Here is a 13462-nt window from a genome sequence, read left to right as displayed (position 1 = left end):
TTCTAAGTGGAAACAGTTGTGGTGGACCTCAGGTCAGCAGGCAACTTGTTCCAGGAGAACAGAGACAAAAGCAGCCTCTACAGAACCAGATCCAATTCTTGTGAGTAGAGGTCCAAGATCCGGGAGCTTGTACAAAATATTTCTGATGAAAACCATTAAGTATTTTTTCAGGTAACAGAGAAAAAGTGAGAACAAAAGAGGTCAGAGCCTAATTATTAAGCTATTTTTTAATGATATATTTCTACAACTGGGCCAATGGACGGAATCGGGTTATTTTTAGAGAGCGATTGTGGTCATATGACCATATGACCCTATCTCTGACGTGTCTTATTGGGTTCAAAAGGGCCAAAATGAAGCTTGATGTCTGACAGGCATATTGACCATCTGTGAAACAGCAATCAACCTCTGGTTGTTTCAACTCCCACTTTGTGCAAATGGGTCAAAGTATTATTGGACAAGACATTGAATCCAGAGTTGCTCCTGGTGATTAGGTTAGAGCCTTGCAGCTCTGACACCATTAGTGTGTGAACGTGTGTGTGCATTGGTGAATAGGACTTGTGATTGTAAAGCACTTTGGGCCTAAATGAAGGTAGAAAAGAGCCGTTTACTCCACTCACCTCAAGAGCATTCTAAAAATGGCCAATAGGGCCAGAAAACGAGAAGTGTGTTGTTTAACTCCTCCCATGGGTACGAATTACCTACCAATCAAAATAAAATGAAGAAAATGGAAGAAGAAAAAAAATCCAGCATCAAAACACTAAATGGAGCTCTAATAACAATAAGGCACCGGTTCACAAATAATGTTCATGGTGAGTTGCAAAGCTGACTGGATGATTTTTTTTTTTAGTAAAGTGGAAATCATTGTTTTTGTTTTTATTTAACAGCTTATGTTTGAAAAAGGAAAGTATTTGTTTAGTTCAACTTGTAAGTGTAAATTCAATCTAAAGGTGTATTTAAGCACACAGTTTTCAGATAAATGTAAAGTTTTGGGTAGTTCTACATCTTCAATTTCCTGTTCAAGCCCAGCCCAATAATCTGTCAGACTTTTGCCTATGGGGAATTTATCCTTCCGTTCTCCCAGTTTTCCTTGACCTCTACAGCAGCCGTGCCAACTTTCCTTGACAGGCTCTGTTTGCTGGATAGTGGCTGCATAAACTCCCAAAGGACAAACCACAGATTCTCGGGTCAAAAATAATCAGGCCTTGTAGCTGCTGATTCTGATCGAATGACGTGCATACGTTTATTTTTTTCTCTTATCAGGGATTTGCAGCCTCAGCCAGAATTGTTTTATAGTGCATTACTTTGTGTGATTTTGTTGCCATTGTTAGGTCTTTTTGCCGTTTTTTTTTCTGTTATTGTTGTGTCTATGCTGTGTACAATACAACTTTAGTTATTTTAAATAACTTTGAGGTTTTATAATGATTTTCTTTCTATTTGAAAAAGCTGATGTAATAATAGAGTAAAACATTTTGCTAAGAGGAGTTGGCAGTCTGTACCGACTTTGTTTTCTACTACATAAATCATTATGTGCTGCTTGTGAGTGTTCAGTTTTTGGTTTGCAGTCTTTATGATGCAGCTGAAATAACTTCTGAGTTCCTCACTTCGAGTATTTGCTTTTACTTCCACCTAACCATATGATTGGATTTCTGTTAGGCACAAATAGGCAGTGTCTGTTACCACAACTTTACCCAAGACTTTAGTAGAAAAACACAACAAAACATGAGCCTTAAGGAGGGTTGGAATATTCCTTTGCAGAACTTAAATGCCAGTTTTTATTTCCAGTCAGACTCCAGTACACCTTTTTTGTCCAGTAGCTGGCTATCTCACAACACACTGTGATAAATCTCTTAAACTCCGTCTGCTTGGAAAACTCTTAGAAACAGAGCTGCTGTGAGGTGAACACATGCAGAGGAGATGCAGGCAGAGAAGGGTTGCAAATAGCAGAGACAGTAATAGAAAAATTTATGATCCAATGGAAGAGTGCAAATACCTTCAACGACAGAAATTTTTCATTTTTATCATCCTGGAACACAAACTGGCTGTTCGAATAATAATCAGCATCAGCTCTAATAAATTTATTCTGATTAAATAACACTTAAATTTGTCTGTTTTAATGATTTTGCACTTAAGCCACATTTCCATAGTTCTAGAATTCAAAATGTTTCTGAGAACTGAACTGAATTGGATGTCGGTGTGTAAAATTAGTATATTATAGTCACTTTCTATATAGACTAACAGAAATCCCCTGCACTGTGCCAGTCATTCCTGTTTCAGATTTTATACAGAACAGTAGCTTCACAAAGTTTCACTTTTACACCAACAGTTTTGTTTAAATATTATTTTAGTAGAAACTAAACAGCAGAAACAATAGCTAAAATACTAGTGGAACCATAAGGCACTAATTGGACTGGACCAACGTTTTGTCTTGATTTATTCCAAGACCAAAAGAAGTAAAACAGTGTTAAGAACTAACTTTTCTATTTTTTTATATTTTCTTGCTTCTTTAATCTGTACAGTCCCCAGCCTTTATCACCTTAAGCTCCAAGTTAAAAGGCCAAAAAGGACACCCTCAAAGTAAATTAGTAATTGCACTGCAGTGACTAAATCAAATATGCATGTTGCTTATGTTTAAAAGCATCTTGAGAGTCCAGTCAATGTCTTTTTACAGTATACGTTCATAATAGACTTTGTGTTTATTTCTTTAGGATAGCGGGACTTAAAGGATTTCATTAGTTCAAATCAAACTAATATTGTTGTTCTGTGAACTTTATTAACATAAGCAATAGGTTCAAAAGCCCAAATACACTCCCTGGCCACTTTAGTAGTTATACTTTGCTAGAACTGCCTCTATCCTTCATGGCATAGATTGAACAAGGTTCTGGAACCATTCCTCAGAGAGTTTGGTCCATATTGACATGATAGCATCACTCAGTTGCTGCAGATTTGTCGGCTGCACATCTATGATGCCGATCTCCTGTTCCACCACATCCCAAAGGTTCTCTGTTGGGTTGAGATCTGGTGGCTGTGGAGGCCGTTTGAGTCCAGTCAACTCATTGTCATGTTGAAGAAACCAGTCTTGGAGGATTTCCATGACATGGTAAAAGTAGCCAATAGAAAATGGGTAGACTGTGGTTATAAAGGGATGGTCAGCAATAATAATCGGGTAGGCTGTGGGGTTGAAACAATGCTTAATTTGTACTAAGGGGAAAAAAGATTGCCAAGAAAATATCCCACAATATCACACCACCACCACCACAAGCCTAAACCGTTGAAACAAGACAGGATGGATCCATGCTTTTATGTTGTTGACACTAAATTCTGATCCTACCATGCAAATGTGGCAGCAGAAGTGGAGATTCATCAGACCTGACAACATTTTTCCAATCTTCTATTGTCCAATTTTGGTGACTCTTTGTGAATTGTAGCCTCAGTTTTCCGTTCTTAGCTGAAAGGAGTGGTACCCAGTGTGGTCTTCTGCTGCTGTAGCCCATCTGCCTCAAGGTTGGATGTGTTGTGCGTTCAGAGATGCTCTTCTGCAGATCTCAAAACAAGAACTAACGACTGGTCTATTTGAGTTACTGCTGCTTTTCTATCAGTTGGAACCAGTCTGACCATTCTTCTCTGAAATTATGAGATCAACAAAGCATTTCCTCCCACAGAACTGCTACTCACTGGATTTTTAAAAATCTTTTTCGGACCATTCTCTGTAAATCCTGGAGACGTTTGTGCGTGAAAATCCCAGTAGATCAGCAGTTTCTTAAATACTCAGACCAGCCCGTCTGGCAACAACAACCATGCCACGTTCAGAGTCACTTCAATCACTTTTATTCCTCATTCTGATGCTAGGTTTGAACTGCAGCAGATTGGCTGATTAGAATCTTGCATTAACAAGCAGTTTGACAGGCGTGCCTAATAAAGTGCCCAGTGAGTGTAGATTTGTTACAGTGACAGTAAACTGCTGACAGATAACGAGTATCCTGAAATAGTTATGGGCTTAAACACTGTTGACTCTGGCCCTGTGACCTTCTTGACTTTACAGCATGTGGGCTGTGACAACATCTTGGCCTCTGATGCAAGAGAAGATCGATGTCGTGTGTGCGGAGGAGATGGCAGCACCTGTGAGGCCACAGAAGGACTATTTAATGACTCTCTACCCAGAGGAGGTAAAAGCACATCTAACCCTCCACTAATGTGTAGCAGAGCAGAGCAGAGATGGTGCATTTTGTTAGATCCTGAAGGTTTCCTCAAAAGCTGGCACAAGCTCTATGAAGATGCTTTCAGTTCATACAGAAAGATGTCAGAATTTCATAATGGATTAAGGACAATGAAGGTTGGTTAAGGAGGAGAGAAAACATATTTCTCCTTCTATGGTATGATTAGGAAACCATCACATTGCACTCTGTGTGCATGTGAGTGTAAAACGACGGAGAACTGTTTTGTGCTCCTGCAGGATCATTTTGTACTTTTTGAGTGACTTGGAATTTAATCTATATGTGTTCCTGTAACTTTGTTTTGTCTATGTTGTAAAGTGTATCACGCAGAAATGAGGGCTGGAAGGGAGGTTCTGAGTAAAGACATGTCACCTTAATAACAAATGTTTCTGCCTCCCAGGCTACATGGAGGTGGTTCAGATCCCAAAAGGATCAGTTCATATTGAGATTAGAGAAGTAATCGTGTCAAAGAATTATATTGGTAAGTAACTGTATAATACTCCCCCACTTTAAGATTATTTGTTTAAGAAAAGGTAGAATGGTTTGACTTAACAGAATACCAATTGCCAGTCTTTAGCAAATGATTATTTTTGATTTGGATGAACCTTCCTTTATGCGAACATGACCAAGTTAAAATGAACTTTTAACTGGACAGAATGGAAAAATTCAAAGACTTTAGCAATGATTTGCAAACTTACTGTTGTGTCCTCCTAACCAGCAGCATTTGACAATGATTTCTAGAATATCACAACTTCATAATAAATGCAATAAATGAGAAAAATAACTCAGATGAATACAAATATTGGTGCTTAATAAAAAGTTTGCTCATGTCTTTTGGCCAGTGATGAAAGTCAGGCAAGGAAAAAATCCCTGAACTTTTCTTTGAGCGATATGGCGGGCACAGAGCGAAATTTTGGAAAAATACGTGGTCTTAGATGCATTCTGGTGCATTCTGGCAGCTAGTTATTCACTTCTTTATCAAGAAACTAAGACTAATTGGAGCATCATGATTTGTCATTCAAACCCCTAGTTTGACTCTCCATTAAGGACTTGCTGGTCCTAAAAAAGAATTTGGAAAATTGCTCAAAGTAACACAATCCTACAATCTACGCTTTTCCTTAAAGCTGCAAAACATACAATTGCTAAAATATAGTAACATCAAAGCCCCAAATGGCAAAAAGAACACCGGTAACTATGATATTCTATGAAAATACCTCAGTTATTTATACATTATTTCTGCTTTAGAAATGACTGATGTACAACATCCACTTGCACTGTTTTCTCAAACTATAATTACATCAAAATATGGGATCTGCTTTAAACTATAATTCTATAACATAATACATCAATTCTTTAACACCAATACTAAGTAATCTGGGAAATATCAAAACAAACATACAAACTAAACTAAACATTGTAAACATTATTTTTTAAGGGAGTGCGGGTCCAAACCATCAAATACTTATAATTAATGTTAACTATACTGAACTAAATCATGGTAATTAGGAAATACAAATAAATTAGATAGAGAAATGTATTCAAAATAAAAACTGAAACTCAAAACTAAAATTGAAATTATTTCAAAATGTGGTTTTGAGATTATTTTACACAAAAAAGTATTTGACCTACACTACCTTAAAAATCTTTTTTTTTTTCCAGCCAAGACCACTTCAATTTGTTTTTTATCGTCTTCTCACAACTGAGGTCGTGACCACGCTCAATAATGACGATGCCTGCCATTATTTTAACACAAATTTGATCGCAAACTCTTCAGATGTGTTTGTGAAAGTTTAGCGTGGGTCCGCCAGTTTTGGTCTCTAGGGAAGCAAGTCACGCTGACCACGTGGTGCAGACAGAGCCAATCAGACCCGTCGACGCATCCGAAAGCAACTAAAACGTCCCGTCATTGGTCAATTAGGCCGGGAAGACGAAAGATGGCCACGACCATAGAGGAAGCGATCTGCGGAGAAATATAGAAAATAAAGCTAAAATTAGCTGATTTCAGACCATTTTCTAATCCGGAAAGCGATTTGTCCGTAGAGATCAGGTCTTTATTTCCCGGAAAGTACGTTCGGTTTGCTCAAAAACCCGGATTTCCGGGAATTCCCGGAAGACTTTCATCACTGTTTGGCTGATCCTCCAGTAGTGATTAAAGGAAAGACTTTATAAGAACCAATAACAAGCATTATTTCATGACAACACTTGCTATCAGATTTATCTCCTAGATAGATTTTAGCCTTTAAGTCATTTGTTGTAAAACTAAGAAACAATCCCAAACTAGCCTTAACAAAACAAGAAAGAAAACTTTGTACTACCTAACAGCAAAGCAAGCTAATAGTGAGCTTGGAATGAAGAGCTAACTATATGTTTTTATGTGTAATGGACACACTTGTGTGGATTTAATACTTCCTATACCTAACCTAAACTCCTCATACCTAAGACCGCTTTTCCCTGAAAAGTACCACCACCGTGGCAGAAAACTCTACGCCATGTTTCACTACCAGTCGATCACTCTGTGAATTATATCATTCAAATCATAGAGGATTTTTCAATTTGCTGTATCAGGCTGTTTCGAAATATTTGTTCTGCGTCAGACACACTTTCTTGGGTCTTTGACAAAGACAAACTAAAAGATGACCTCATTCAGTCTTCTCTTGTCTAATGCGAAGCAATAAAAAAGTGTGTCTTAAGCTATAAGAAAATGAGAAAATACTGAGCCTTCCCTAAATCTTTGCGATGGCTGCATTGGCATTCGACTTTGTTCCATACTAAACCAGAAGCTTTTTCAACCCTGGCAATGTCAGAAACAAAATCATCAGACAACCGGATTCAATTAAGTTGGCTCCTTATAGGAGAAAGACATGTGACGGCGTGTACAATTTATAGAGAACCGTGTTGATGGAGGACTTAAGTTTCAGTTCGAACCAGAAAGCTATACCTGGATTTATAGTGTTGTGGTGACAGCTGCCTGGTCCACTAGGATTATAGTGGATATTATATCCATATATCAACATTTAAAGAGTGCAATTATGGCCAAAGTGTTGGACTTGATTTTCATTTGCAAGCAATCTATAACTTTTCTATGAAACGCATCTGTGACCTCAGTGATATTAAGATTGTTTATTTGAACCTCAACTCCTAAGGTCATAAACATTTGCATTTTTTATGCATGATGTCCATGTGAGAGGGTATTAGCTGGTATTAAATATTTGCGAACACTTGTATAAACTATATGTTTTAATAATAACGATGCCCACAATCGGTGCCAGATGTGCTGAAAATTGAATTATAGGGAGTTATGCCTAAGAGCAATAAACCATTGTTCTTCTAATATGATTAAAAGCTGCTGAGGGGGAATCTCCAGAAAGTGAGCCAGACAGTCAAAGTAGCAAGCGGTTGGATTGTTTCTCCACAATTTGGCCTCTTTTCAATGCAGAGAAAAAGGATATTTTCAGATCTGTTGTGCTTGGAGACCAACTTTTGCTTTGACAACCAGACAGTGTGTTGTTCATGACATTTGTCTAGGCTTTTCACCTGAACCCTGCTTTTTTAAAATCAACTATTAGATTTTTTATGTCTTTACATGTGAATGTCCTTTATCTTCGAAAAGATGGCTGTGTGGCTCAGTATTGAGATGCCTGTCAGTGATGTTGACGATGTGCAGTCTTAATGCTTTAACACTGACTGGTTTAACTGTCTGTATTTATGAATGTATAGCTTTGAAATCTGAGGGTGAAGATTATTATATCAATGGAGCATGGACCATCGACTGGCCCAGGAAATTTGACATTGCAGGAACAACTTTTCACTACAAGAGACCCACAGATGACCCGGAGTCTTTGGAGGCACTTGGACCCACCACAGAAAACCTGGTGGTCATGGTAACCCAACTTTTAAATTGATAATGATTAAAAACAAAGTGTTCAATTTTGCAAACTTCCTTGTGCAAAAACCATAAATATGTAAAAGATAATCACACTCCCTTGATGAATTTCTTTTGCAATTGTAGTATAATACTCACATTTTTACGGAAGAAGTTTGGAGGTTGTAGACAAACCGTCCATACAATCTTTGACCTTTTGAGGATTTTGATATGAACTCAGCTTTTCCTGAAATAAGAAACTATTACTTCATCCTAAAATGCATTGATTTTTAGAGCTCATAAAATCTGGTTTTCAGCTTGTGTACAATTGTTCTTAGGGGATAGATGCAAATCGCACTTTTCAATTGAATGTTGTTTGAACTTTTTGTGTTCTGCTTGTAAAAAATGGGATTACTAAAATCTCCAAATTAAACTAAATATGTAAAGGGTTTAAAAGTTGAGCTTTACATGTAATCCTAATGGATTTAGTTAAAACTAATACATTTTGGTCAATCTTGGGAAGCTGGCATATAGAGACAGTTTATTATTATAATAAAAATCTACAACCACAACTTCCAAATAGGACTACACTGACATAAAACCAGTTGGATTTGATAAAGGTCACAAAATGAACTTACATGAACAAAATATGGCTAATTTACCAATTTATTTTGATCAACTTTGGCTCACTATTGCAGGTCCTCCTCCAGGAACAGAACTTGGGTATCCGCTACAGGTTTATTGTGCCCATCCAGCGAACTGGAAGCGGTGACAACGAAGTGGGCTTCGCCTGGCACTATCTGCCCTGGTCTGAATGCTCTGCTACTTGTGCTGGGGGTAAGCCTGGATCCAAAACACGGCACCCTTGTTTTTTTAGGGATGTCTTGCCACCTTTGATGCTGGAGTTTCTTGTTGGCCATGGGTGACATCATTTTTGTTGTTGAGGCTAGTAAAGATTTGTGCTATGATAGTTACCTTTTTCTTTTTTCTAATGTCAGAACATAAGAATTTACATGAGGAATTTTTCTGCTGAAGTAGGCTTTTGGCTTAGTTCACATAACACTGTGGGAGGCCTTAGATTTAATTGTTGTTTGTCATTCTGTAAATTTTGTCCAACTGATAGTTTTAATTATTGCAAAGCAATCACCCTAATTTGGAAAAGGTTTCTTGAATCATTTGAAGGGAATTTAGCCCTCAAATAAATCCAGCATGTATGCTTTTCATATTTGAGTCAGAGAAGTTAATGTACTTTGTGTGAACGAGCTGCTCCGCATAGCTTTTGGTTTACCAGTGCTGTTTCCTGAAAGCTGGTCTTACAAAATCCAACATCTAAAACCACAGTGAAATGCTAACCATAGCCTCAAGAATGACTAAACCAAACCATTTAGCCCTAAAGCAATGGGTTTCATGTAACAATAAATAGCGTTTCTTCCCAGTTGTCAAGCGTGGCCTGGATGGGACGTGTAATATTTTCTAAAAGCTTGGCTTGAATAGGCATGTGGGCTTTCCGGGCAGAAGTTTGAGGCACACACAGCTTTTTAGCATAGTAAACATACTTTGCATTGTTGACCTAGAATATATTTGTGAAAATTATTTTTTTAGAGGAAACATACTCATACACTTTTGTATTTAGTTGCTCGGGTAGAAATGAAATGTTTGACATGTTACAACAACAAGATTTTAAGGAAAAAAAGAACCCAGTTTTCACTGCCTTACAACTAAAGCTGTATTACCTTTGGGTCTGCCCCTTTTCTCTGGACTGCATTTCATTCAAGGCACAGATGGGCAGATTTTCTAAACTTTGCGCACACACATATCCATATCTCATTACATCTGCCAGACGAGTCTGCTCCTGGATACATCCCTTAAGGGCCCAAGCAGACCCAGTCTCAGTTGGTATAACTTATACACACATGCATGCACTCACACACACAGTGGGAGGTGGGACACCGATACGGTAGCCCTCTCTGTCTGGCAGAAGCCAAAGTAAAGAGCTCCCTGCTCTGTAAAAGTGATTTGCCAACACATCCTGCATAGAATCAGGAATTTACATGTCTGGATCTCCTACAGACTGAAAACACAGCGGCTGGCGCGTCGACTGGCCTCCGTGTTCCTGAAAGGCTTGAGATCAGCTGCTGGATCTCTTTTTTTTTTCTCCACTATGCAGGTACCCAGAAGCAGGAGGTGCTGTGCAAGAGGTTTGATGACAATTCAGTGGTGCAGAACAGCTACTGTGATTCTGATAGCAAACCCCCAGAGAACCAGAGAGACTGCAACACAGAGCCATGTCCCCCAGAGTGAGTTACCCTCATTCTTACAGTATGAGTTGATGACTTAAGTGCAAATTTAACTCTCGAATGGATAAATGTAATTCCTCTCAACCGGTATCTTTCAAAAGAAAAGTAATGACTTCAGGACTTAATTATCTGCTAACTTAAAAAAAAAGAAGAGTACAGCAACATAAAAAGCAAAATTACAACTAAGCAGACAAGAATTTACCTTCCAAAAGGTCAACGTGTAAATTTTACTAGAAAGAAAATATCAAAACAAAGTACAAGTGATTTGTGCCTTCATATGTAAGCAATTTTTACAGTTTGATTCCTGCCAAAAATAAGAGCCTTGAAAATGACCACCTGTGTTTGATTGTGTTGGCGTCTTCACCTTTCCTCAAGGGGAAACAAATATGACATATGCAGGTGGAATATGCACATGGGCCTAATGGCCAAATGTCCATAGACAACCTGTTCCAAGGAGCCATGTGGCTAGGTTAAATTCAAACATGTCTGGAAAAAGAGGATTGAATGCATGAGTTTGATTAGTTTCAGAGTATCATAATTATAAGTGTCTGAGAGTGAGTGTTTAAGTGTCTGTTAAAGGAATTTCAGCCAAAAAAAAACCTGACACTGCTGCAAATTTACTGTAACAAAGGTAATTTGTTTTCTTATGATTACAGTCTGGAGCAATTCATTTTCACATCTGTACTCAGACACGCGGTATCCCATCTATTTTGATTAAGGCGCATGTGTGTGCCCAGTCAGCTACAGATAGTAATTATGTCTGTTAATGTAAAAAAAACCAAAAACAACTGTAACATTAGAAAAGGCCGACTAAAACAGGTCATGTAGGCGCTGGTGTTTTAGAATGGCGAAGGTTTTATGGGCTGTGCTAGTAAAAGCTGACACAGATGTTTAAACATGTTCATTCTGAAAGCGTTTCTTTAGATGATGTAATATAAGACTGGCTGATGTGTTTAATAAGCTATTGTTTAATGATATTGATGTATTTTGTAAAAACAACATTAAGATTGTTGTTTTGAATGGAAATAGCCTTTGCATTGGAGTGACATAGGCTATTGCGTATTACTACTCAATTGAGTATTACTACTTATGTACTGCGATTTGTTTACTTTTACCTTTAAGAAAAATGTTGAAAGGCAACCCTGTAATAATAAGGAACACTTTGGGGGATAATGGATTCAAAGGAAACCTCTGATTTAGGAGGAACAGTGTGGGTTTTGTCCCACTTATGGAGCAGTGGATCGCCTCTACAGCTTACACAAAGGGCTTAAAGGTTTATGGGAGTTTTTCCTTCCAAAACACATTTGTTTGTGGATTCAAAGGCCGTGTTGGATCTTGTTCATTGTGGTGATCTTTGGTTGATACTTGAGAAATTTGGGGTCTTAGCCCTGCCTGCTGAGCGCAGTCCAGCGCATGTTGGGCTCCTCCAGGGATGCCTTATGTCCCCAGTTCTGCTCATAATTTTATAGAAAGAAACTCTATGCGTAGCCAGGGGCCAAAGGGGCTCTGGTTCAGATGAATAGATGAAACTTCAGAGGTATGATAAGCTTAATCTAACATCATGTTTGTATTTTGAGGAGAAAAAAAGATGACAGGTGTCATGTTTCTATAAATCAGGTCAGTTTAAAAAATGTTGTTAGTTTGGCCAATTGATGATTTTAGAGGTCTTTTAGAAGACGATTCTTAGCTTTGGTGTTCTTTTCATTTAGGTGGTTTATTGGCGACTGGTCTGAATGTGGGAAGACCTGTGATGGAGGGATAAGGACGAGGACTGTACTGTGCACCAGGAAGATTGGGCCTGCTGAGGAAGAGACCATGAAAGACTCCCACTGTCTGACTCACCGACCCATTGAAAGAGAGACCTGCAACAACCAGTCCTGCCCACCTAAGTGGGTCACGCTGGAATGGTCTGAGGTGAGACAATATGCTCTGGAGGCATAGGTGTGACTTTTAGACCATTGTGCAGAATTGATCTATTTCTGTTTAATTACACATATATGTATTTTATCTGACATTGTAGTGCACACCTAAGTGTGGCCCAGGCTTCAAGCATCGCATCGCCTTGTGTAAGAGCAGCGACATGACTAAAACCTTCCCACCCAGTCACTGTCCAAGCCACAATAAACCCCCAGTCCGAATCCGCTGCAGTTTAGGACGGTGTCCCCCCCCTCGATGGATCCCTGGTGACTGGGGACAAGTAAGTCAAATACATTTTAACTATCAATCTTGGTATTGAACAGCAGCAATTAAAGCAGAGATGCCCAGACCTCTCTCAAAAAAAACTTCTTGTAGTTTCACTGGGGAGACCCAAGGTATTTCCAGGTTAGTTGGGAGACTTAGTGCCTCCAGGTTCTTCCCCAGGGCCTCCCCCTGGTAAAAAAAATACCAAATGGCCTTTAGCAGAGGGCCCTGAACCCCTCGATACTAGAGTTTCTCCCACATAAAACCAGAATGAGAGGTTCCGCCATCATTCAGGGTCTCCTCACCATGACGTGAAGTAGTCTCCAAAAATAATGAATTATTTTGAATATACACCCAAATAATACATTTAAATTATACATTTAAGTCAAAGTTTTAAATATTATGTCTAAATGTTGATCCTAAACCTATATCTGTTACAAGGCAACACTTTTGTTTGATTTGATTTTTGAAATTTTGTTTTGAAATGGTTTATTTCAAGTAATCACGGAATAATGCACAAAACAATACAATAAGCATTCATACATTTATTCAAAGACGTATCAAACTTAGGATAATTCGATATTAAGATTTGGATTTAATATCTTGGTTTACTTTTATACTGATAATTTACTTTTTTAATTCTAATATAACATATACAAGTATAATTGTAGTAGGTTTAGGGGATGTCATCTGGAGATTCTAGCCAGAAAGAAAGGATGGTTTGAGCGAGGAGTGAAAGAAGCCATCTTTGTCAAGAAGGATAAACCTTCTCTTAATAAGAATGGTGGTCTCAGGTTTATTCTTCCATCCATCTATGGCAGTGTTTTGAAACCTAAACAAACCAAACCAGTTCCACCTGGGTAGTTAATAGCTGAAAGAGATGACCAGTTTGGGGAGGGAGTCACTGGCTC

The 13462-nt window shown here is 38.4% G+C and overlaps 1 protein-coding gene and 1 long non-coding RNA gene across 2 annotated transcripts in view; one reads left to right on the top strand and one right to left on the bottom strand.

The window, feature by feature from the left end:
* The window catches only part of LOC105355188 (uncharacterized), a 35802-nt gene that overhangs the window by 1584 nt on the left and 20756 nt on the right, over positions 1 to 13462 (bottom strand). The gene's annotated exons all lie outside the window — the stretch shown is intronic.
* Positions 1 to 13462, top strand: part of adamts6 (ADAM metallopeptidase with thrombospondin type 1 motif, 6) — a 76853-nt gene that overhangs the window by 53617 nt on the left and 9774 nt on the right. The window contains exons 17-23 of the mRNA XM_004074493.5: positions 4040 to 4163; positions 4612 to 4692; positions 7929 to 8092; positions 8772 to 8910; positions 10241 to 10370; positions 12080 to 12284; positions 12391 to 12567. Of these exons, the coding sequence (XP_004074541.1) occupies positions 4040 to 4163; positions 4612 to 4692; positions 7929 to 8092; positions 8772 to 8910; positions 10241 to 10370; positions 12080 to 12284; positions 12391 to 12567 (1020 nt within the window). The remainder of the gene's footprint in view (positions 1 to 4039; positions 4164 to 4611; positions 4693 to 7928; positions 8093 to 8771; positions 8911 to 10240; positions 10371 to 12079; positions 12285 to 12390; positions 12568 to 13462) is intronic.

This window comes from Oryzias latipes, chromosome 12 (genome assembly GCF_053564925.1).
Source record: "Oryzias latipes strain Hd-rR chromosome 12, Olatipes_Hd-rR_3.1".
NCBI lineage: Eukaryota > Metazoa > Chordata > Actinopteri > Beloniformes > Adrianichthyidae > Oryzias > Oryzias latipes.
The sequence above is the reverse complement of the archived record's forward strand: the minus strand, read 5'-3'. Positions and strand labels throughout refer to the sequence as shown.